We start from the raw sequence: 25,434 nt of genomic DNA on the forward strand, positions 1-25,434 counted from the left end.
GAAATCATTCATATTGAAAAGTTGGAGTGGATTTTTCCCCCCTGTAGGTAACAGGTAACAAATCTGTCTCTATGCTTGCCTTCTGCTTCATTTCTTTTGGACTATTTATTATGCTTGGTCATCAAAAGCATCCACTGCCAGTATCCTCCTGCTGAAATCCTTCACCATCAGGATCTCAATTTATTGCTGACTGAATTGGTATAATGTTCCTTTTGAACTCCCAGCTCAGCTGGTGCTCAGCCTCTGGTGTTTCTCAGTGTCACAGGAGCACTGGGGCTGCACTCACCTTTCAGAATTGTAAATTCTAGGCAAAACTAAATCACTGTCCCCAGATTTCCCTTTCTTTGAGAGAAAAGGCTCTTCAATAATTCCAATTACCTGTCAGATTAGATTTGGGAAATCATTGTAGTGCTCATCCTGTGGTAATCCTGTGTGTCCTCAGCACTTGTCAGGAGGAACTGGCTGTGCATCAGCTCATGTTTGGTGTGGGCTGCATGGTCCCAGGGTCCCAGGTGATGCCCATCCTGACCTGCCCATGACACCACTGTCCTCCTTGGCTTTGGGCTCCTGCTTGCAGTGCTGCTGATGGCTTTACACAACCCTCCTCTTCTTTCTTAGCTGCTGGAGCTATTGATTCCTTCAGGAGTTCTTTAGGCTGAGTTCAATCTGAAGTTAGCCTTTGCCTTTTGTAAGTGGAAATACTGGGATGTGAAGTGAGGCAAGAAGGAAGGATATGATGGTTCCTGGTGTTCTTTGCCATCATAAAATCGTAGAATGGTTTGGGTTGGAAAGGAACTTAGTATCGTCTACTTCCAACTTCCCTGCCATGGGCAGGGATGCAGTTGTGCCAGTCAGTTTTCCCTTTTTCCTTCTGGCTCAGATATCTATTCCCAAATGCTTTACAGTCTAGAGGAAGTGGTCAGTGATTCCATTGCTGTTTTCCCTGCAGTGTTTTGCAATCCTGTTGCTTTGTTTCAACTCCTTATGGAGGCAGAAACCTCAATGTTAGCTTTACCGGCTCTGACAACAGAAGGAGGGGTAGTTGTGTTTGCAGAGAACTGACTCCCATGTCTTAATGTCTACACGAGGCCAAAGGATGGTTGGGGTTTCTATTTGGTCCTATGCAAAAAGAGCTTGAACTTCAGTGGTGCTATGGAGAGCTTCTCATAAGGGAAAATATGCGGCGCTCTGAAAGCCACACCATTACTTCTGCTCTCGTACCAGTTGCCTTGACTTCCCAACCCTCCCCAGGACTGCAGAACAGGGACTTCTTTATTCTTACCCAGGGTGAATATTGCTCCCTTTGCTGTCATGTGTTGTGCTCCCCGGCGTCCCCCAACCCTGTCTGTTCCTTTCTGCAGGGCAGCACGGCTACACTTGCACACTGAAGATAGGAGATCAATCTGCTCATAACCTCCTGCACCCCAATAGATTGTGTGCTTCATTAAGCAGAGCTTTTGACATTTTATGTTACTAATTACTTGACTCCTCATCGCTTGGAAAATAATTACTTTGAATCCAAACATGGAAACCTTGGCCTGCTGCCAGTTGGGAAGCGTTCCTTGTACCACCCTGTCCTCAGATTCCTCCTGTAATTTACTGCAGGGTGCAGAATGGTTGTATTTGGTCTGAGACTGCAGCATCCTCCCTCTCAGACTCCCCGATGTGCTGTCTCTGTTTTCTCTGAGTCGGATCCCCACTGGCTCTGCTCTGTGTTCCCATGGGGAACCCCCATCCCTGCAGGGAAGTGTTGTCCCGCTGCGTGTGGAGCAGGTCACTCGTGCTGCTCTTCGCTGCCGGCTGCCAGCAGAGCATCCCTGGAGAAGCGTGTTGGGCACCGTGGTGTTCCCTGGCTTCCTTCCGCATTCCTGTCTCTTCCTGGCATCTGTTCCCTGTGAGGGTGCTGAGGCGCTGGCACAGGGTGCCCAGAGAAGCTGTGGCTGCCCCATCCCTGGCAGTGTTCAAGGCCAGGTTGGACACAGGGGCTTGGAGCAACCTGCTCTAGTGGAAGGTGTCCCTGCCCGTGCCAGGGGGTTGGGGCTGGATAAGCTTTAAGGTCCCTTCCAACACAAACCAGTCTGGGGTTTTCTGATACAGTGCTAGTAGGTTTTAGAGGTTGCTGTCAGTGTTGTATAAGTGAAGGACATAATTTAGTCTGATTTGCTATTAATAAAATTTATTCTGGGAATGTGCTGTTACATCAGATCTTGTAAAGACAAGGCCTTTATGCTGCTCTTGTCTCTTGCTCAGTTATAAACCCCATGACCTCCCATTTAATAGTGGTCAAAGGCTACAGTAAAGTGTCATTATTTGCTTTTCTGAAGCTGTGTCCTATTAAATGCCAGTTGTGTTTTGACCTGGCAGAGCTATCCTGGGAGAAGAAAAGGTACTTGCAAAAATCCCCTTCTGCATCTTTTTCTCCCCAGTAAATGAAAATGCTGTAATTTGTGGCTGGTTTCTGCATTGGAGTGGATGAAAAAAGGCTTCTCAGCAGCCTCTGCCACTGTTGCAGCTGCTGAGGATGGAAATGAGTATCCTAAATTGATTTTATACAATGATGAAATACTACACACACACAAACACACACATAGATATATATAACTTGGTCTTAAAAGTGCCTGATGGCAGAGAGGAGTCAGCTATGGCTCTTGTTTTCTTCCCTGTTCTTATCGGTCATGATGTGTTGTGTGAGATGCGAACCAGGTTTATGATGTGGAAAATACTGAGGGGAGGCAGTGTGAGAGGTTTCGAAATGAAATTGCTGAAATGAAAATACTCCTTAAGTATTTTGTATTTTGTAAGATTTTAGCAAACTAACAGCATTTGAAGGGAGTATTTGTGCTTTTTTGATTGTGAATCATGCTAAAAAACCCCTCTGCATCAATCAGTGTAAGATCCCATCCTCCAACCTGGCTGGAAGAAAAGGTCACTTCAAAGAGCTAAACAATAAATCCCAAACAGCTTTATTGAAGAGTCCTGGCCTTTGCTTGGTCAGGGTTTGAAGGGGGGTTTTGTGCTCAGAGCTGGGAACACAGACTCATGGTTATGATCAGGTGATGTAATCCTGCTTTTAGGAAGTATCCCACATTCCCAGGCTCGGATTTATGATAGTGCACTGGGTGTTCTCTCATGTCCCCCATTCCCTTTGCTTTAGTACTTAAATGGGAGCTGAAATCCAGGAAAGTCCATCCGCAGATGTGCATGCAGAGGATATTTTTAATTCTAGAACATGAAATGCATTGTGTTAGGTTTGATGATAGGGCTGAAATGACATTTACTGCCTCCCTCTGGCTTGGTATGGTTTCTGATGAAAAAATAACTGTCTTTCTGACAATCTACTTCAGGGAATATTAAAGGACATCCCAGCAAAGGCAGTGGGCAGGACGAGTGAGGAAACACTCACTCGTCATTTACATGGAGAGCAGAGGAGGATGGCTTTGTCCATGGAACGTAGGCAAGAGACTGACTTTGTGCAATTAATGATGGGGAATTTTGCAGTTTCTTACAGAAGTGACTGGAGCAGCAACAGGCACTGAAGCAATCAGAGCTACACAGGGCATGGTGGAGGCAGCGTGGTTTGAACACCTCCAGAGCTGCGTTGGGGTTTTGGTGAGCTGGAGGGCTTTGGTACCGATATAACAAGAGAATGTATTTCCTTTGCCGTGTGCCTGTGGTGTGATTTGAAGTCGATGGGGCCATCTTCCATTGCTCTCCCTGAACAACTGAGTATCTGAAGAGCAAAAATAGACCTTTAAAGCAATGTGTATGGGGTTGAATTTTTAAAAACATCTTCTTGATATAATCAAGACTAATGAAAAAAAATCTTCCCTTAATTCTGAGATGAGGGGACGTGCAGAAATGGTCCAAATAGAGCTCGAGTGTATCCAGGAGGATTCCAATCACATGTACATAATAACGGGACAGAGTCAGGTCACATGGAGAGAGGGAAGTTGTTAGAGAAAACTCTGCAGTTCTGTAATTGAAGATCAAAATCATCAGTGGCATCATTTAGTTCATTGCGTTCTGGTGCTCCAGAGGTTCTCACTCTTCACACAGGACTGTTCTGGTGTTTTTTCTTTGCTAATTTAAGATGTTTTGAGTTTTTTATAAGGTAAATCAGTTTTACATTCAGGCTAATTCTGTGATGGGTGCCTCGAAGTGAACCTTCCCCAGTTGTTCTTGTTAGACACTCGCTGAAACTCATTTCAGATGTTTGAGAAGTAGAAGTGGAACCATGAAATCGAACTTACTCTCTGGAGTAGACGCGCCGTTAGTGTCTCACAGGGGCAATACCCTGCACCGTTTATCTGCAAGATGAGATGATGGGAGCTATCAAACAAGTCAGAGAATTACAAACTAAATCATACAGAAATGTCATTGGCTTGGAAGCAGTGACAGCTGGAATAGGTGGCACATTTCATTACAGGGACTGAACGGATGGAACAGAAATGGTATTTTAGAATGATATTGTTCCAAAACATTGCAGGTTTTGAAGGCTTCTTGAAAAGAGCAAACCTTATAACTGTGCTTATAAAATGATATGTTTGGTTTTCAAGGAAATGCTGTGCACATTAATGAGCATTTATGAACTCCATCCTACTGCATATGGCATTAACTGAGATGTTAAGAGTTTACTCCTTCAGAAATACAAAGGGTTTCTGGAGGTAAGACATGGGAGCGAGCTGCCAGGATCTGTAAAATTCATAGAATCATAGAATCCCAGCCTGGTTTGGGTTGAAGGGACCTTAAAGCTCCTCCAGTTCCAATCCCTGGCCACGGGCAGGGACACCTTCCACTAGAGCAGGTTGCTCCAAGCCCCTGTGTCCAACCTGGCCTTGAACACTGCCAGGGATGGGGCAGCCACAGCTTCTCTGGGCCAATTGCTCCTAAAGGGCCTAAATCTGGTAAATTCAAGGGTGAATTGCAGTACTTCTGACGTATTTAAAGTGGGTTGAATTTTTGGAAGGGAGGAAGGATTAGAGGTATTTAAGGATTAGGCAAGCTTGGGTTCTAATGTGTCTGATTTGCATTTTTGCAGTTAGAATCATAGAATCATAGAATAGTTAAGCTTGGAAAGGACCTTAAGATCATCCAGTTCCAACTCCCCTGCCACGGGCAGGGACACCTTCCACCAGAGCAGGTTGCTCCAAGCCCCTGTGTCCAACCTGGCCTTGAACACTGCCAGGGATGGGGCAGCCACAGCTTCTCTGGGCACCCTGTGCCAGCGCCTCAGCACCCTCACAGGGAAGAGCTTCTGCCTTAGATCTAACCTGAACTTCCCCTGTTTAAGTTTAAACCCATCACCCCTTGTCCTGTCGCTCCAGTCCCTAATGAAGAGTCCCTCCCCAGCATCCTTGTAGACCCCTTCAGATACTGGAAGGCTGCTGAGATGAGCTCTGAGGCAGAAGCTCTTCCCTGTGAGGGTGCTGAGGCGCTGGCACAGGGTGCCCAGAGAAGCTGTGGCTGCCCCATCCCTGGCAGTGTTCAAGGCCAGGTTGGACACAGGGGCTTGGAGCAACCTGCTCGAGTGGAAGGTGTCCCTGCCCGTGGCAGGGGGTTGGAGCTGGGGGAGCTTTAAGGTCTCTTCCAACCCAAACCATTCCATGATTCTGTGATCTTTGCTTCTGGTCATTCCTCTCCATTCAGCAGCATTCTGCCTGCTCCCAGCACCCAGCCCAGGCCACTCTGTAATTCTATGACCAGTGCTGGTAGAGCAGACAGGGAGCACTGAGCTGGGAGCAGACCTCACGGGAGCACGACTCAGTTTGTGGGTCAGCCAGGCTGGGAGCATGGGGAGGGGATGATGTGCACGTTCAGCCTCGGGCGCAGTCTCATCGATAACAACTCTTGTGGATGGTATCGATGGGCTGCAGGAACCACTCATCCTCCAGAGCTGGGAAAATAACCTGTGAATGGAAAACGCATGAAAAGAGCTAGAGAGACATCCCAGGCTTTCTTGCTGCTCTGAGAGAGCAGGGTGGCACGGACAGATACCGGCAGGATTGTGCTAGTGAGGGTTTCAGATCTGTCACAAGGCCTGGATCACCACCCTGCAGTGGTGATCCTGCTCTGACCTTTGCATATAGAAGCTAAAGTGGAATTTTTAAAGGGGGCCTACAAAAAAATCCCTGCCCATGGCAGGGGGTGGAACTGGATGATCTTTAAGGTCCCTTCCAACCCAAACCATTCCATGATCCATGATTCCCCTGCTCCAGGAGATAAACATGCCGGGGAGCCTGAACACGTGCAGTAGCTTAATCTAAAAGGACAAACTGCTTCTCATCTCTGCAGGAGCTTTTCATACAATGCTGCAGTTACCTGTCTCTTCTCAACTTTAAGGATTAAAAGCAAGGAGTATTTTCTAGTGTAGCTTTTAGGGAACCCTACCTAAAATTCAGTTACACCTTTCATGCAGTTTCTTGAATATCAGTCTCTTTCTTTCACTTTTTAGAAGATATCTCTGATTCATGTATAGCTCACCACAGAGGAATCTCAATGGCTTGTTGTTGAGTTCATTTGGCTTCGCAGTGCAAAGGGAGGCTGGTTGCTTACATTTTTCTGATGAAAACATAAAGAAGAATCCCTGCAACTATTGGACAGATTTCCTCTCCTTCCAACCAGGCTACAACTGTTGAGACTAATCTATCTTGGAGCGGTCATGGCTTCTTATTTATGTTATTAAGTAATTCAGTGCACTGTGTTTGTGCATCTGTGATGTTCGAGTCCTTGGAGTAGTGGCAAACATCTAGTAAATCTCTTTTGCTTTTGACTCTGACTTCAGCACTGAAATGCTGACTCAGGTTTGGAGTACTTGCCTGGAAATTCAACACAACAAATTCCAAGGAGGGAAAAGTTTCTCTGTTAGATTCTTTGGAAGTAACTTTTAGTAAGTATTTATCACGCAGGGATCAGTGCACACACTGGTGTGTGATCAGAAGTAACTTCATCTCTGGATAAAGCCAATGTAGATGAGATGTGTCCGGGCTCAGTTAGAGAATCCCATCTGTGCCAGACAGGCTGGGTCACACCACGGTAGGTCTGGTGTTCCTTCCATGGAACACTGCGACAGTGCTTAGCATTAAAGACCTCTCACTTTAAATGTTCCAGTATTTAAAGGGTGGCTGTGAAGAAGATGAAGACTCTCTTTGTTCAAGGAGTCACATGGAACAGACGAGGGGTGATGGGTGGGTTCTGACTGGAAACGAGAGGAAAACTTCTCCCAGTGAGAACCAGCCACTGGAATAATCTCTCCAGGGAAGTGGTGGATTCCCCGGCACTGGACACCTTTAAGATGGGGCTGGACAGGGTGCTGGGCCATCTAGTCTAGGTCATGGTTTGCCTAGAAAGGTTGGGCCAGATGATCCTTGAGGTCCCTCCCACCCTGGGATTCCATGGATCTGTGATTCTGTGAAAACTAAACAAGACATAAACGACTGAACCAGCTAACTGAAGATGTCAGCTGGCGTGAACGTACATGTTAGGTGGTCTGATGGCCGCTGGGGACCAAGCAGGAGACCCAGGAGGTGGTAGGTAGGTCTGGTTCATGTACGCCGCTTCCAAAACGCCTTTCCCTGTGTGTATATGTAAAAACATGACCCTTCAGCTGAACATGAAGGCACATAAAGTTACCCTATGTCTAGAACTCCTTGAAATACTCACGCGCATGCAATGAGTCAGGGGGTTAAGTGGGTTTTTTATTCTTATTTAAAATTCCTGGCACATTTTGATACACTTTTTAGTAATCCCCAATGTTGATGCAGAAGTGCGTGAGCTCATGTAGCAAATGCAGCAGCTCCAGACCCAGAACCTGCTGGGATCTCTGGGTCTACTGATTGACTTCAGGTTTGCGTGTGTGTGGCTGGGCAGTTTGTTGGGGTCTGTTGGTGTACTGGAGGTCACTCACTTGAGGTGGCTGTAGTAGGTGTGTTTGAGCTGTGATACTGTCAGAATACCTAAAAATACCTCAGGTCAGTTCTGTTATCAACTGCGACTCCAATTTCCCTGGTGGGATTGGGGGAACAAAGCGTGCTGACGTGTGTGTAACACTTGGCTGTTGCCTCAACTGGATAGCACACATGGCAAGGGAGAAGAAACCCGGTAATGCCCTTCCATTGAACTTGGAGTATTAGAGCTTACTGTCAACCTCGAAAGGCAAGTTACAGCTTCTTCCCATAATACCTATTCACAGGCTGTTCTTGCTCTTCTTTGACACTCAATTAAATGCCTGCACTTATTTTAAAGACCTAAAACCAAGAGGGCCTAATCCAGTACAATAGTGCTTTGCTGAAGTTCAAAGTTATCTGTACTTTGAAAGCCACAGTATAATAAAGGAATTGATGGTTCTACATGAACTCGGATGCTCTCGGAGCTCAGGTGCTTCAGTTGCTGCTGTTGATCCCTTGTGCAGTGAGCAGCATCTCGCAGGTGAATTAGGGCAGTTATCAAAGGAGGCAATTGTAAGCCTCTCTATCTTCTATGTTCTTACTCAGTGACCTGCGATAAGCTCATAATTTTCTTTATTTTACAAGTGCAAGAGCTTTGTGCCTGTGGGGCATGTTCGAGGAGTAGGATTAAAAGGGGAGGTTTCAGGATGAGATTACACCCAGCCTCCAAGGAGCAAGTTCTGGTTGATTTGGGAGTGGTTCTGAACGCTGAGCCCAAGGAAGCCGCGCCAGCATAGTCCAGGCACATTCCCAATGAATCCTCCCCAGAGTGGGCAATGTGGGGATAGATCCAGCTTTTCCTTTCTGCCAAGGTGTAGAAGTCAGTGTGGTTCGGGTATTGTTAATATCATGAAAGCAGGATGGAGAAGGCATAAGGAACTTCTACTAATTCTGAACGGAGCCATATCCTTGATGCAGATCTCTAGGATAAACTCTTGAAAGTCTACATTTTTAAGGGAAAAAACTAACCCTGGAAGTCAAAGTCTGGGTAATTTTCACTTTACATAAATGTATGTTCTGGATTTGACTCCCAGAGATAGTAAATGCCCACAGATTGAATGTGGGTGGTCAGCAGCTGAGAAAATTGGGCCATCCATCTAAATTTGTCTCTCTCTTAATCTATGGTATTCACGTCAGCAGTGTTTGAAGCAGTACAATAGGGATTCAATAATTGAAAGACAGCTTCTATTATCATACTGTATAATCCATTTTCATAACAGTGAAGTCACTGGGTAAGGACTTCTCCAGATGCTCATGTCCCAGAGTTAATGGTGCTTATGCATGCAGACATGGCTGCATGTGAGATGCTCCAGGGTTTTAAATTTGCACTAATGCAGGTGAGACACTGGAAAATTGCTTTAAGCTTCCTTGAGGTGAACATTATAGACTTAAGTGGGAATTTCTGGAAGTTCTTGTACATATCCCAGGTTCTGTGACTTGTGGTTTTCAGCTGCCAAAAAGCAATACTTAAAGCACTATCTTTTTACTGTAGCTTGAGGCTGAGTGTTGGAGCACCCCAAACCAGGCGGGAGCTGGGAAATGGAGATGGGCTCTTTTCCAGATTGCACATTATCAGATGAATAATTAACTGTAGACTAATTGCAAATCCTAATTAGTCTCCTACAACTGCTCTAAACGCAGTATTGCTTCAGTGTAACGTGGAGAAAACTTGACCTTCAGGCTTCAAACTGCTGCTGGTGGGAGCAGGGAAGAACTTCATGTTCAGAACCCAACTTACCTTTTGTGATGCTGCAAGTCAAACACCCCCACAGATTTCTGTTACAAAGTTAAAATGATGCCAATAAATATCCCTGGCCTTTTCCCAGTGCGCATTACTGGCTGCTCTTCCTGCAGATGGCTGAAAAAAGTGAGGAAAAGGGATCTGGAATGTTTGACCTCTTCTGTAGACTTGATGAGGAGATGGGAGGTGGACTTGGCTTTGTATCATGGCCATGGCGTGACTGCACAAGGCAGTTTGGTGTCTGGAGAGTGGTGCTTTCCAGGTAAAGGGAGTGTGTTGGAAACACTGAAGATGTGCACATGGGTTTGCTGTCCTGGTCCTTGCTGTTAACACCTTCATAGTGCACATTGGCTGCTCTGCAGCCCATGGAGTGTGTTCAGAATGGCACGTGTAGCCTTGGTTTCTCTGCGAGTAACTTGGAGGTAGTTTCTGCAGGAGAGAGGAGAGAGGAGAGGCCCAGGAAATCACGTTCCCTAGTGGCTCTGGTACCTCTGGTGTGAGGAAAGCAATGGGCTGGGTTTGCTTGCATGGGAGGTGCTGGGAATATAGCAGGCGATGAAAGGAGAAATAACAGCTAATGTTAGAAAAAGCATGTATTGACAGCTGGAACACAGCATAACCTAAAATTAATGACCAGACCATAGTGTTAAAACAGCCTTGAATGGCATAAATTACCTGAAAAAGAAGAGAAGGCTCCTGAAGGGGAGACCTTAGAGCAGCTCCAGTGCCTAAAGGGGCTCCAGGAAAGCTGGAGAGGGGCTTTGGACAAGGGCCTGTAGGGACAGGCCAAGGGGAATGGCTTTAACCTGCCAGAGGGGAGACTGAGATGAGCTCTGAGGCAGAAGCTCTTCCCTGTGAGGGTGCTGAGGCGCTGGCACAGACTTTTCCCAGAGAAGCTGTGGCTGCCCCATCCCTGGCAGTGTTCAAGGCCAGGTTGGACACAGGGGCTTGGAGCAACCTGCTCCAGTGGAAGGTGTCCCTGCCCGTGGCAGGGGGTTGGGACTGGGTGAGTTCTAATGTCCATTCCAACCCAAACCATGCTATGATTCAATGATTCTGTGGAAACCAGGATACTGATGTTGCAGCACAAGAATTTAGCAGTGTTTTGTTGGTAAAAACACTGAGAAGCCGCCAAGATAAACAATTCATGACTGAACCTGTTTTTCTTCCTGTTTAGGTGACACTGAGCAGGAGCTGGGACCCCCTCCATCCGTAGATGAGGCAGCAAATACACTCATGACTCGCCTGGGCTTCCTCCTCGGAGAGAAAGTCACGGAGGTTCAGTCAGGGCCCCAGTACAGCATGGAGGTGCAGGATGAGAACCAGGTACGAGCCCTCTGATCCCTGTTCCTCTACAGCACGGTTTGTGAGCCGAACACAGCATGTGGAAGAGGGGTTTTGTTCCAGTTGTGTGCCAGCTGAGTGTCTCATACCCATGAACTAATTGTGAGGGGGTAAAAGGTTCTATCTCTTTGTCCAACGGTGAATCATCGTGAGAGCGCAGCAGAACGTGGTGCGGGATCAGCTGCTGCCGTGTGAAACAGCTTCTGTTGTTTTTCTGTTTTTGCAAATGCTGTAGGAGTGGGTAGCATCTCTAATCAGATTATAGTGACCAAAATAATCTGTACTTCCATGGCGTCTTATATAGAATGCTTCAAGAACACTTCAGCAACGTTACATAAACGCTCACAGTTCCCCCAGGGAGGAAAGGGAAGGAGTAATAGCCTGATTTTACAGATAGTCACACTTTCTGCTCATGTTTGCTGAACAAGGTGATTTCATGCTTGGGAACAGAGACAGAAAGCAAATCATAAAATCTTTATTGTGATCAAGCTTGTTACATCCCCTCTGGCTGGCTGAAAAGCCAGATAGCAGGAAGCTCAGGCCTACAACATAGATTTTGTGGGAACTGGCTGAGTTTCCTCCTCCTTCTCCTCAAGCCTGGATACTGCCCACTCCCAACAGTGCTGGTGAGATGAGAATGAAACGAGGAGATAGTTTTTCCCTTCTATTGAATTGACATGGGTAGTCCAGTATGTAGCAGAAGAGCATGAAACTCAGAAGCCTACTTCTAATGCTCTCTCCTTTTAACAGAGTCATCCCATGAGTCTGCACAAGCCACTTAGATATTTAACATGTGCGTGATTCATAGGACCTGACTTCGGGTCCTGAATTCCTTAAAAAAAAATAAAAATTAATGAAAAGTTGCAGCCAAGTAGACTTCTCAGCACAGGAATGACATGGAGCTGTTGGAGCGGGTCCAGAGGGATCTACAAAGATGCTGTGAGGGCTGGAGCAGCTCTGCTCTGGAGCCAGGCTGAGAGAGCTGGGCTGGGGCAGCCTGGAGAAGAGAAGGCTCCTGAAGGGGAGACCTTAGAGCAGCTCCAGGGCCTAAAGGGGCTCCAGGAAACCTGGAGAGGGGCTTTGGACAAGGGCCTGTAGGGACAGGCCAAGGGGAATGGCTTTAACCTGCCAGAGGGGAGATTGAGATGAGCTCTGAGGCAGAAGCTCTTCCCTGTGAGGGTGCTGAGGCGCTGGCACAGACTTTTCCCAGAGAAGCTGTGGCTGCCCCATCCCTGGCAGTGTTCAAGGCCAGGTTGGACACAGGGGCTTGGAGCAACCTGCTCTAGTGGAAGGTGTCCCTGCCCGTGGCAGAGGTTGGAACTGGAGGAGCTTTAAGGTCCTTTCCCACCCAAACCAGACTGGGATTCTATGGAGGTGGTTTCTGTACATTCAGGCTGAATGCCCATCATGGCTCCGGTGGCACATGTGAATCTTTCTCTTAACCTGAGCCGCTGGGAAGGAAACTCAGAGTCCAGTTGCTCCACGAGGCCTGGTCTGCTCCTAGCACAAAGCAGGGGGTGCTCCTCATGAGCAGGGTGCAGGGCTGTGTCCTGGGGTTGGTCCCACACAGAACCAAAAGGTTTTTGATCTTCTGCGTTGGACACTTGAGATCCAAGAAATGTGTTTTTGTAAAGTTTTTGCCTTTAATATATTCATTAACTTTTAACACTTTCATTCAATGTTTTATGGAAGTCGTGGTGGATTTGAAGTGTGCTTCACTGTACATTGCGCTAGAAAATGTACTTTAACACATACCTGCTTGAACTGAATACTTCAAAGCCAAGCAGAGCTTTCTACTATAAATGGTTCTTTTTGTTGTTGCCTTTTGACAAAAATTAAAATCCCATCTTTTTTCTAAAGCAGAAGATGTCTTTGGAGAATAAAAAAAGAGAGAAAAACCTGAAGAGAAGCAGCAGAGAGTTGTCCTCTAAAATAGATGGGTATCTTGAGCTGTGTGCTAATTCTTGCATCAAAAAGTTTTATCAGGGCCTTTGAATGCTCTTTATGTGCTGCTGGAGATAAAGGGAAGCTGGTTCCTCAATTACCAAGTTGATGTTTTATCTTTCTTTGTGAGCATCTCCTGCTGTCAGCACTTGCCTGGATTCACAGGGTGCTCGAGGTTGGAGATGATCCCTGGAGACCTGCTCATCCAGCCACCTGCTGGCAGCGGGGCTGGCTTCAGAGCTGGCCCAGGTTGTTCAGGGCTTGTCCAGGCGAGGTTTGAAGATCTCCACAGGTAGAGCACAGGGCAGCCTGTGCCAGGCTTGATGGCTCTGCCTGGGAAGGATTTTTGTCTTCTACCTACTGGAAAATTTCCTTGGCACGTCCTGTGACTGTAGCATCTCGTCCTTTCCCTTTGCCCATCTGAGAAGAGCATGGTTGTTTCTTCTCTCACCTCCTGCGGACAGTGGAAGGCTGCAGCTATCCTTAGGTGCAGTTTAGCTGTCTGTTCTTCAGGCTGAATGACTCCTCTCCATCAGCCTCTCTCCTTCAAAACAAGCTCCAGCCATCCCACAGTCTTGGTGGCCCTTCTCTTTTTGCCATCTACCACTGGCTGTTCTGGGGCAGGAGCCATGCACAAACCCTGTCCAAGATAAAGCCTCTTCTGAATTGCAGCAGATCTTCTGCAAACCTCTCCAGCTCTCCTTCCCAAATTGAATTTCTTCAGCTACCCTGCTTCAAGTAGTGTTGAAAATCACAGAATCATCTCATGCAGCGAGACATGGGATTTGCAAAGATTAAATCTTCCCTTAATCATTGATGAATTGAAATCTGATGGAGGCTTTGACAAACAGTTTACACTTGAATTTAAACACAAGAACAATTTCCTAGGGTTTAATGTGTCCATTTACAAGGCCTGGGCAAAGAAAACGTTCTTTGTATCAAAAGCTGGGGCTCGGCTGCTCCTTGGAATTCTGGCCATGCTTTACTTCCTCAAGCAAGAAAATCATTATTTGCAATCTTGCCAATGCTGGAGCTAACGTGGAACTAAGGAATAAAGGTGTTTCCATAAAGCCCACCCCGATTTGTCAATGGGCACGTTGCATTTTCATTCAGGTGCCTGACTTCGAATATGTCAAAGGATATCTTCTCTAATTCGGAGTGCTCTGAAATGGTGTGTTTTATTGTGCTGTCTCTTAATCATGCTTTCCTTAATGAGAGATCACAAATGCTGAAGAATAAATCCTTTTTCTTCTACGTTTTTTAGGGGGCAACTGTTTTTTAACTGCAGTGCCTGCCAGAGGAGCAGAAAGGACAATGAGGCTGTGTCAGAACAGTGTCATTTCTCAAAGCTTAGGGAAAATGTGACAGATGAAACAGCAGCAGGAAGAATACAGAATGTTCTCTCAATGGCAATTTGTGTTTAAAACTTGCACAGAGGAGCCTTTTTTCTCTATCAATACAAAAATAAAACATGTCAATCAATGCCAAGTGATATCCCGTGTTATTCAGTAATTTCCAGTTGCAAGTAGCTGTTCTTAAGGAGCTGCATTGATAACATTACAAGTAAAAGAACTTGGAAGAATATCACTTTTGGCATTTCATGAAACAACAGTTTCCCCTCAGCTGGAGGGAAGATGAGTGTGCCATTCTTGTCCTGAAATTTGCTTTAAAGTGTAGTTTTTCTGTGTTTTAAGGTCAATGGATGGTTATTTTGTTAGTACTGAGAGAAGTTTCAGCAGGGATTTGTCTAAAATAACAGTTTAAAGAAGAACATAAAAAAAAAAATCACTATAAAGAACTTAACATCACACAACCATCAGGGTTGAAGGGACCTCTGGAGATCATCCAGCCCAACCCCCTGGCAAGGCAGGGCCACCCAGAGCAGGTCACACAGGAACGTGTCCATGGTGGGTTTCAATGTCTCCAGAGGGGGAGACTCCACAACCCCCTTGGGCAGCCTGTGCCAGGGCTCTGCCGCCCTCAACGGAAAGAACTTCTTCCTCGTGTTGAGGTGAAACTTGTGTTTTAGTTTGTGGCCATTGCTCCTCGTCCTGTCACTGGGCACCAGTGAAAAGAGTCTGGCACCATCCTCCTGGCACTTCTTTGAGCTACTGATCTGCACTGATGGGATCCCCTCTCAGTCTGCTCTTCTCTAGGCTAACCAGGCCCAGCTCCCGCAATCTCTCCTCATAAGATGCTCCAGACCCCTGAGCATCCTTGTGGCCTCGGCTAGACCCTCCGCAGTAGCTTCTTGTTTTTCTTGTGCTGAGGAGCCATAATAGCATTATAGTCCTAGTGCTTCACATTGTGAAAGACCCCCCATATAAGCTGGTTAAATTTTTAGGTGTGTAGGATGAGGTTGGAAGGCACCTCTGGAGATCATCTAATCCAGCCCACTCAATGCAGGGTCAGCTCAAAGCAGGTTCCTCAGGACCATCTCCAGTTGGGGTTTAAATATCTCTGTATCTGCTGTGTCAGATGCTCTGGTCCTTCAGTCAGCTCTGTGGTCCTGTGCTGGCCTTACCCTAGTAACCCCGTTTACCTCGTGTACTGTCAATTAAAGCTCCTCCAGCTCCAACCCCCTGCCACAGGCAGGGACACCTTCCACTAGAGCAGGTTGCTCCAAGCCCCTGTGTCCAACCTGGCCTTGAACACTGCCAGGGATGGGGCAGCCACAGCTTCTCCCTAAACACTTCAGGTTTCTTGCACACAGAATCTTACAGGATCTTCCCAAAATAACTTTTAAAACACCATCTTTTTTGTGCTGCTGCATTTCTTTGTTTTGTTCTGCCTTTGGAGAGCAACAATATTATGTGTTTTTAAACCTTATCTGGTGGGGGAAGCATGTCTGGGCAGGGCAGGGCTGGCTCCTATCTAGATAAGGGATTTTGAGCTTCCTGTTGCAGGGGTGTAAAACCACTGTTGGTTTTCTTGAATGGAGGAAACATTTACGGAGCAGAATAAGAATTGAAGCCCCACAAAGGCTTCTGAGCAGATGGAAATGGCCCAGAGGTCTTTGTAGGATTTCCTGTGTAGGATGTGTCTTGCTGTAAGTAGAGGTGAGATCATGCTGTATCATCACCACCCTGAAGATCTCCACTTAAACAATGGCATGATATTTACTTCACTGTGTCATAATTTTTTGCTTATTTGTGCTTTTTTTAACTTTCAGTTCAATATTCCCCTTGAGAGGGGCTTTCTGTGAGGGCCTGTAGGGACAGGACAAGGGGTAATGGGTTAAAACTGAAACAGGGGAGATTTAGGTTGGATGTAAGGCAGAAGCTCTTCCCTGTGAGGGTGCTGAGGCGCTGGCACAGGGTGCCCAGAGAAGCTGTGGCTGCCCCATCCCTGGCAGTGTTCAAGGCCAGGTTGGACACAGGGGCTTGGAGCAACCTGCTCTAGTGGAAGGTGTCCCTGCCCGTGGCAGGGGGCTGGAACTGGATGAGCTTTAAGGTCCCTTCCAACCCAAACCAGGCTGGGATTCAATTAAAATGACCAAAATAAAGTCTGGAGTCAGGCATTTGGTAAATCCCACCTTGTTTTTCTGCTTCCTGTTGAACATGGAAGCTGGAAGCTTTAAAGCAAGACATAGAAAACAAGCCTGGTGCCTGTGTTTTGCACGCCGTGGGGAGGCTCAGCAGACCTTGTCACTTTGAGCAGTAAAGCACTTTTTACCTTCCCCCTACAAAGCAAATCCTCAAGCGTGAGCTACAGAAAGACTCTCCCCCCCCCCAGTGCTGGCAGTGGTGAGTGACATGTTCCCGCTCCCCCTGTTTCAGAGCTTGGCCGTGACGCAGCGCATCAGCCCCTGCTCCACGCTGACCAGCAGCACGGCCTCGCCGCCCGCCAGCAGCCCCTGCTCCACGCTCCCGCCCGTCAGCACCAGCGTCACCACCAAGGATTGCACCTACGGCGCCGTCACCAGCCCCACCTCCACGCTGGAGAGCAGGGACAGCGGCATCATAGGTGAGTGTCACCCTGCTCCTCCGCTGAACCGGGCCGCCGCTGTCCGCGTCGGTGTTACAAGTGTTATTCCAGCTGATGTACACATGTTCACTAATGGGGTGAGTTTGCATTACTCGACTTAACACTGCAGTGACCAAGGTGAAATGCACTCCCATTCAGGACAGGGAGAACTATGTGGAGTTGGTGAAAATTGGGATGGAGAAGTCAATTGATTGATGCAAAGTTGTGGCACTTGTTTAAATGGTGAAAGATGAAGAGTTTTATCTTCCTGCTTCTCTTTATGTTTCCCATCGTCACCTTTCTGCTTCTTGCAGTCTTTCTTCCCAATGCATTCTTGCCTTGCTTTCATTCTAGTGAGGTTGTTGGGGTGTTTTCTTACCAAGTTTACTTTCGTTCTGTATCCTTCAGCTGCTGCCCATTCCCACTCATAGAATCATAGAATAGTTTGGGTTGGAAGGGATCTTCAAAGCTCATCTAGTCCAACCCCCCTGCAATGAGCAGGAACATCTTCAACTAGATCAGATCACCCAGAACCAGGTGCAGTCTGACCTTGAATGTCTCCAGGGATGGGGCATCCACCACCTCTCTGGACAACCTGTGCCACGGTTTTACCTCCCTCATTGTAAAACATTTCTTCCTCACATCCAGCCTGAATCTCCCTCTTTCAGTTTAAAACCATCACCCCTCCTCCTGTTGAAACAAGTGCTGCTAAAAGTCTCTCCCCATCTTTCTTGTGGGTCCCTTTTAAGAACTGAAAGGCCTCAATAAGATCTCCCATTCATGGGTGTGGAGGGGCTCATTTAGACAGACATGAGCTTTTTGGTCAGATATGGAAGATGGGATGTCTCAGGGCCAGGCCATGGCTGGTCCTGGGGCTGCCATCCCCTCCTACCTCGAGCAGTCTTAGAGGCATCTAGTTTTTCAACATTTTTTAATTGTTTAAGGAGGTTATGGACCATTTAGTCCATAGCCGTTGTACTTCCATGTCAAAGGAAAGAAAATAGATGATGGCATCATGTTCATATTTCAAATACTGTTGGATTATATTATCATAAATATAAAAGACTGGTCACCTTCTGTGCCCTGTGACTGCCACTGCCACCTTGTCGGTAACTCTGTGCCTCATAAACGACTGTTTAAGCTCAGCCTCGGGCAGGAGCTGGATTAAATGAACACAAATTCCAGTGAATTTCATTCCAATGATCTCCTGGTTGCAGGTGGGAAGGATCTTGAGCAAATAACATCCACAGATTTCTGTTCCATATCTGTAAAGGCCTAACAGGAGGAAAGGGATGTCTGTGTAACATCAGGCAGGATGCTCCTTGCTTTGTTGTCCTTGCCACATGTTCCGTGCTCAGCATTTCTCCAGCTAAGAAGGTTTTACTTTGCCAACAGTTTATGTAGTACTTAAAGAAAGAAAAGGAAGGTTGATCATTGAGGAAGGTCTTAATTGTGCTAGTGATTAATATTTTGCTTAGCTGATAAGAAATCTGGGCTTTGTTCATCTCCTGTATGCCACAGCAACCTTTTTATAGACCAGGTTCTCCAAGCCCCTGTGTCCAACCTGGCCTTGAACACTGCCAGGGATGGGGCAGCCACAGCTTCTCTGGGCACCCTGTGCCAGCGCCTCAGCACCCTCACAGGGAAGAGCTTCTGTCTTAGATCTAACCTAAATCTCCCCTGTTTAAGTTGGAACCCATCACCCCTTATCTTATCACTCCAGTCCCTGATGAAGGTCCCTCTCCAGCATCCTTGTAGCCCCCTTCAGACACTGGAAGCTGCTCTGAGGTCTCCACGCAGCTTCTCTTCTCCAGGCTGAACAGCCCCAATGTTCTCAGCCTGTCCCCGTACAGGAGCTGCTCCAGCCCCTGAGCATCCTCAGGGCCTCCTCTGGAATTGCTCCAACAGCTTCATGTCCAGACTTGATAAAGTGTTGAATATTTTTGCTTAGACTTTCTACTCCATCCTTTTTCAGTAGCTCTATAGCAATTAATTTAGAAGTCTGAAACATTTTGTTGCCCCTCACAAGGAAGATTCTCTCTTAGAGGTTCTTCTGTTGGGAACTTAGATTTTCCCATGGAAACTATGGAAATAATAGAAGGTTGCTTATCCCAAGGCTATGTTAATGTGTCCCAGATGGAAAAGTCATGTAAAGAAATGTTCATGTGGAGTAGGAGAGGCACTTCTCAAGGCTTTCAAAAAGCAAGGCTTTCCTCTCCTAATGTTCACACTCAAAGGAAGACAAGAGCCTCTTTCTCCCCTTGTTTCCTCCTCCCCCCTTTCTTTTGACAATAACATTTTCAACACCTGCTTTGATAGAAGCTCAACAGCTGTAACAGATTGTGGGGAAAATGGTCTTCTCTGCTGCTGGAAAGTATGAGTGAAGAAAATGGGGAGGTTTTGTGCTAAGGCTGTTTCTCTGTAGCTCCACTTCTCCAAGCGTAAGGTCAGTTCGAGCAAGGGGAGGCCATTTTCTTGTGGGATGTAGATGCAGAATTTGGTCATTACCTTCCATTTGGGATGGAAATTGGGTGTGCACCAAGTTTGAGAGGTGCTTTCTGCGTGACAGCGGTCACCTGGGATGATTGTCACTACAGAGCAGGCAAATTGTCCACGTGTAGGAAGTGAAGCCCGCTTCGTGCTTTGCTCTCCTTTTCAGGAACACACCAGCTCCTTTGTTTCTGGAGGCTCCAGGATCAGGTTTCCCTTTCAGTTCATTCCCTGATTATTGGATACAGATCTTCTTGTGGGCATATCCCCCGCTCGTGTTTTTTCTCTGCAAGGATGACTGTAAGGATGTAACTTTTGGTCTAAGCAGCTTCATGTGGTACCTTGAAAGTGTAAATCAGTTGGAGATTTCCTTGTCAAAACTTCTGATGATTTTGTGCCATTTTTATGTGTAGAAGAATCATAGAATAGAAACATAGAATAGTTTGGCTTGGACGGGACATTCAAAGGTCATCTAGTCCACCCTGCCTGCAGTGAGCAGGAACATCTTGAACTAGATCGGGTTCAGAATAAACATTTCCCTGGGTATTTATGTATCCTGAGTAATGATCCCTCCTGCTCCTCCCACATCATAGAGTCATGGAACGGTTTGGGTTGGAAATGGCCTTAAGATTATCTATTTCCAACCCCCTGCCATGGGCAGGGGCACCTTCCACTAGACCAGGTTGCTCAAAATAAATGATTGAAACTATTAGCTCCAAGAAGGTGTATTTCTATAATAGGCAGCTCCAATATATTTCCTCTTGATAGAAGTTAATGGTTTTAGGAAGATCTCTTCATCTTTACCACCTCTCTGTCCTAGGCACAGCATTAATTTGTCAAAGTTAAATCATTGTGGCTCTTTAGACTCTACATGAGCTGCATTAAGAGCGTAACTATCCACTGAGGTGTGTAGAGTGGGCATTTTGGTGTTCTCATCTGGATATAAAGACCAGATTTTAACCAGCCAGGTCTCTGGTGACTTGTCCTCTTGGAGTTATTCCTGTCCCTTTGTGTGTCACCTCTTATATAATTTCAATTATTAGGGAAGAAGTGTGTCGTGTCTCTCATCTGCACAGCACAGGGACTGTTTCATGCTTACTCTTGGCTTTAATAAATGCATCACTTGGGTTAGAAGAGACTTATTTTGAAAGCTTAGATCCCCTGTAGTAAAGGGAAGTTCAGGCTATTTCAGTTGAAAGGGTAACAAAAAATGCAACAAGATCTTCAAACACTCTGATTTGTAGGAGAAGAGAAATGGTGATGGGGGGAGGAGGAGAGAGGAGGTGAGCCAAGAGGAGCGATAGGAGCAAATCAGCCCTTTCTGCTAGAAGCCACTAAACCCTTTTAGTGTACAGCAGAATGGCTGGTGAAAATGCTGCCCTGACTTTAACCTCTGAATAGCTTCCAGGATTTTCTTTGGCTCTCACTATGTAAAAGCAGCCAACTGTTAATGTTCAAAATCTGCTACTGAAAAGAAAACTGGTCAAAGAATCACGTGCTGTTAGGAGGGGAACTTTGCACTTCACAGCCCGCAGAAGTGGACTGTAAAGTTTTGCTGCTTGAATGCAGCAGAATATAAGCCAACCTCCAGCAATCGCAGCAAGCCTGCAGAATAAACCCACAAATGCTTCTTGCTGGTGCGTAAAGCTTACCCAAGTGCTTGTGATGTTCACACAGCACTTCAGGTCATTTAGTCTCCCAAGGGGATTAAAAGAGCTTCTGTTTTCCGTGTTGAATGTTCCTGGAGAAGTGCTGTAATTTACTGTGCTATGAAATGGGGCCAGCCTTGTCCTTAATGCAAAGTCCTTTATGATCTATGCTGTGTTCCCCACTTAATTGTTAAGGGGATCATCCTAAGCAGGGAAACTGGTGTGATGGTAAAGCAGGAAACAGGGAGCTGCATAAATCCTCTTGCACCAATGTAGACACGTCTAATACCATGTTAACCAGTTGCTTTCACTTAGATTTTGTGACGTGTAAAGGACCTTCTGTCCCCTTCTGGATGTCCCCGGCACAGAGCTTTTTTCACATTCTTTGTTTGCTGGCTTTTTACTGTGACTCCTGAGCTTTTATCAACTTGCTGCTTTCTACAGATTTATGTGTTGGTGGGTTAAAAATAGGTTTGTGAATAAATTCATATAGAGTGTGTGCGAAGCAGAATAGATGCTGCCGACAATAAAACAAGATAGATTTGTTTGCGAGTTTAACTGCTTGGAGAAGGGAGCAAAGAACAGCTCAAAAGGCACAGCGAGATAAATTTAACTCAGGTTAAATATTTTTGTGATCTTCCAGCTAAAGCATTTGAATTCTGACATTCTCATCAGTATTATGAAATGCTCTGTTAATAATGAATAAGATTTGTGAGAATTACAGATCTTTTTCTTCAATCTAGCCAGCTTCCATTTGGGCTCATTCCCCAAAGGAGGAGCTCCCTGGAAAATGTCTCACAGTGATGAATAATGAGCTTTTGTTCACTAATTCACCTACATATTGCAGGTGACGGGGCTGATGGTTCAGGAGGTGAAAATGGAGGTTATTTATCAGGCATCACATCAGCTTTTGAGCAAAATCAGTGGGGTCACAGAATCCCAACCATACGAAGTAGGAAACAGCACCATCTCTGAATCCCAATTCATTGACAGGGTACATTAAGCAGAGTACACGTGCATGCACATGTGGTGTGATTTGTGGTTGATGTCATGGGGAGAAACCCTGAAGTCATGAAACAACAATTCTGCCTTCCCCCAGTTAAGCCAGTGGCAAGGGTTGGGTTTGACACCAAAATCTGGGCCTTAAGTACTGGATCATGGGGCAGCTACAGATCCAGTATGTTACTGGAAGAAAAAGGAGAAAGACGAGTGTTTAAAACCAAAGGAAGTGGCACAGAACAGATGTAACACACAAAGGTGAAATCTGCTTCGGTTTATGGTCCAGCCCAGTAGATGGAAGGAAAATTGAGTGATAAAAGGAAAGAAAGAATAAACTGGAAGGACGGATCAGAAAGACAGCTAGAGGAAAATGCAGTGCTGTCAACTCCCACGGGGTTATTTTGGATACTGTGATAAGTGGCTTCTCTTACGTTTTAGCTGTTGGTGGTGTGAGGTTAGATGGGACTCTCAGCTTTTATTTTAAGAGCAGCAAGATTTTAACCTTCATGGTTATGAAAAGCTTCACAATGATCCAAGCTTGCCCAAAAAGTTAATGCCATGTATACAGATAACTTCCCTTCCCTTGTGCACACCCCCACACGGCCTCCTTTCTGCTTTGTTGTTTAAATCTTAGCATTTGAAAACCCGTTTCAAGACTGTGGACTTGAAAAAAAAAGAAATAAAACTGGGAAATTGGGAATTGTCCTTGCTGATGCTAAAGAAGGAATGCCGATGAGACAGGCAAAAATAAAGAAGAGTCCAAAATGGTAAAAGGTGGACAGAGAGGGCACTGAATCGAGAAGGTGATGGAAGTTGGTACAGGGTTAAAGGGATGTGTATGTGCTTGTCATCTTCTGGAATGGTAACAGGCCCACTGTTAATGTGCAGTGAGTGGTTCCTGTAGCTGACTGTTGGGGTTTAACCTCAACCAGCAATTGAGCACTGGGCCCCTCGCTCACCCCAGCAGGATGGGGAGAATCACAGAATCATATCATAGGATCCCAGACTGGTTTGGGTTGAAGGGACCTTAAAGCTCCTCCAGTTCCAACCCCCTGCCACGGGCAGGGACACCTTCCACTAGAGCAGGTTGCTCCAAGCCCCTGTGTCCAACCTGGCCTTGAACACTGCCAGGGATGGGGCAGCCACAGCTTCTCTGGGCACCCTGTGCCAGCGCCTCAGCACCCTCACAGGGAAGAGCTTCTGCCTCAGAGCTCATCTCAATCTCCCCTCTGTCAGCTTGAAAAACGTTCATTGCCTTGTTTCTGCAAGTGATAAACTGAAGTTTATAGCCTTCAGCTTAGATGATCTGTTCTGTCTCACAGCACGGTGTTTGCAGTGAGTTTTCTCTGAGGGTGGGAGTGCCTTGCTCTGCTGAAATGCTTCTCTGACCCAGGCTGTACATTCCTTGTCGGAGGCGCTCACAGGTACGAGCCCTTCAAGGCATTCAGACCATTCTTCATCCCGCTTGTCAGTGCTGCAGTGGGGAATTCAGATTTAGAACAGAGCACATACAGGGTCAGCGTGATGCTACCTTCAAGGTATTTTTCATTAAGTTTTGAGACTTTTTGTGTGCTTACCATGATTTAGGATACCTCAAGGCAGAAATGGCTTTGCCTGTTTAATCCTTTTTACAGGATTGTTATGTGAATTAAGCAGTGATCTTTATTTCCAACCCCCCCATTTGAGATAAGTGCTATAAGAAGAGTTAAACCTATGAAGAGCAGTGTTGGTTTTGACCTCAAGCAGGGCAAGACTTAAGGGTTTGGAGTTTTATTTCCCCTGAAGAAGCTTTAAACTCACTGATGGTGTCCAGCAGAGAATAATTCTCTTCTAAACACACCGAGTGCTTGGGGGCTATTGGGACTTGGCCTGCACGTGACAGCCCGAAGCTGCTGCCTTCCCTTGGGACAGCTTTGGGCTTATGCTTTGGGCCTGCCAAGTTTTTCTCTTTGGCAGCCAAGCTCCCTGGAGCGCTCTGGGGCGACACGGCTATATTTAGGTGTATCCTTCTGTGGATGAGTTTGGGAAAGCTTAAGTAGATGAGGGTAAGAAATGTATTTCACTCCTTGCCAACTCGTCCATGTCAGCTAGGACATCTCCAATGCGATAAGGCAGGTCATGTTGGAGTGTGTTACTGGAGACGAGGGAAATGAGGTGAACTGGCAGAGCGTGCAGGAATGGTTTTAGTACCTCCTGGCAGTGCGCCGTGTGAAGGTGGCTCCTTTGCTGCAGTTATTCCTTTAAAGCAACAAAATCTCCATTTCCTACTTAGGACATTATAAATCTTTACGTAGAATTAATGTTACAGCTGTTGGTCAGCATAAAGTGGTAACTACAGAAAACTACTTTCTCCTGCAGTTCCATGTGAAAGGTGAACATGAAGGGTGACGTTTCCAAGGCATGATGTCTGCCTCAAGGGGAATTGGATGGGATGGTAAAATTCCCCTTGTGTGTTTGATTCAAGACAAGTACAGCTGAAAGCCGCATGCCCCAGGGCATAGGCCAGCATGCAACCGAATGAGAAATAGTATTTGCTATCCTGTAAGTACATGAAGAACTCTGAGAAGTGTAGTACTGTCTGCAGGGAAATCCAGGGAGTGCTCTTGGGTGAGTGCTGCATTGGTGCAGTTCTGGGTTTTACCCCAAAGAAATAAAGACATTTTAAAGCATATTATTTGCAAAAAGTTCTAATCAGAATGTTTCATCAAGGGAAATGCGCCGAGCTTGAAAATGAAAGCTTGGTGTAGTCAAGTCCTCTGCCCAGGAAAATCACCGCATCCCAGACTGGTTTGGGTTGGAGGGACCTTAAAGCTCATCCAGTTCCAACCCCTGCCATGGGCAGGGACACCTTCCACTAGAGCATGTAAACTGAAGTAATTTCAAATTGTGTGTGTGTATTCATCAGTCAGTCTGGACACAATAAGACAATCATTTTGCTTTCTTCAGCAGTTCCATTTCTTGAGATGAAATAGAATCTCAGAAGTACTATGGACTTCAGAAGTATTTATGGAGCTGCTGCAGCGAGGCCAGAGGAGGCCCCGGAGCTGCTGCGAGGGCTGGAGCAGCTCTGCTCTGGAGCCAGGCTGAGAGAGCTGGGCTGGGGCAGCCTGGAGAAGAGAAGGCTCCTGAAGGGGAGACCTTAGAGCAGCTCCAGGGCCTAAAGGGGCTCCAGGAAACCTGGAGAGGGGCTTTGGACAAGGGCCTGTAGGGACAGGCCAAGGGGAATGGCTTTAACCTGCCCGAGGGGAGATTGAGATGAGCTCTGAGGCAGAAGCTCTTCCCTGTGAGGGTGCTGAGGCGCTGGCACAGGGTGCCCAGAGAAGCTGTGGCTGCCCCATCCCTGGCAGTGTTCAAGGCC

General features: G+C 46.4%; 1 protein-coding gene across 11 annotated transcripts in view; it reads left to right on the plus strand.

The window, feature by feature from the left end:
• Window positions 1–25,434, plus strand: part of TANC2 (tetratricopeptide repeat, ankyrin repeat and coiled-coil containing 2) — a 239,415-nt gene that overhangs the window by 122,297 nt on the left and 91,684 nt on the right. For all 11 annotated transcript variants that reach the window (XM_030508833.1, XM_030508827.1, XM_030508829.1 and 8 more), the window contains 2 exons: window positions 10,862–11,010; window positions 16,752–16,938. In XM_030508833.1, coding sequence (XP_030364693.1) covers window positions 10,862–11,010; window positions 16,752–16,938 — 336 coding nt within the window. The remainder of the gene's footprint in view (window positions 1–10,861; window positions 11,011–16,751; window positions 16,939–25,434) is intronic.

The sequence above is a fragment of the Strigops habroptila genome, chromosome 19 (genome assembly GCF_004027225.2).
Source record: "Strigops habroptila isolate Jane chromosome 19, bStrHab1.2.pri, whole genome shotgun sequence".
NCBI lineage: Eukaryota > Metazoa > Chordata > Aves > Psittaciformes > Psittacidae > Strigops > Strigops habroptila.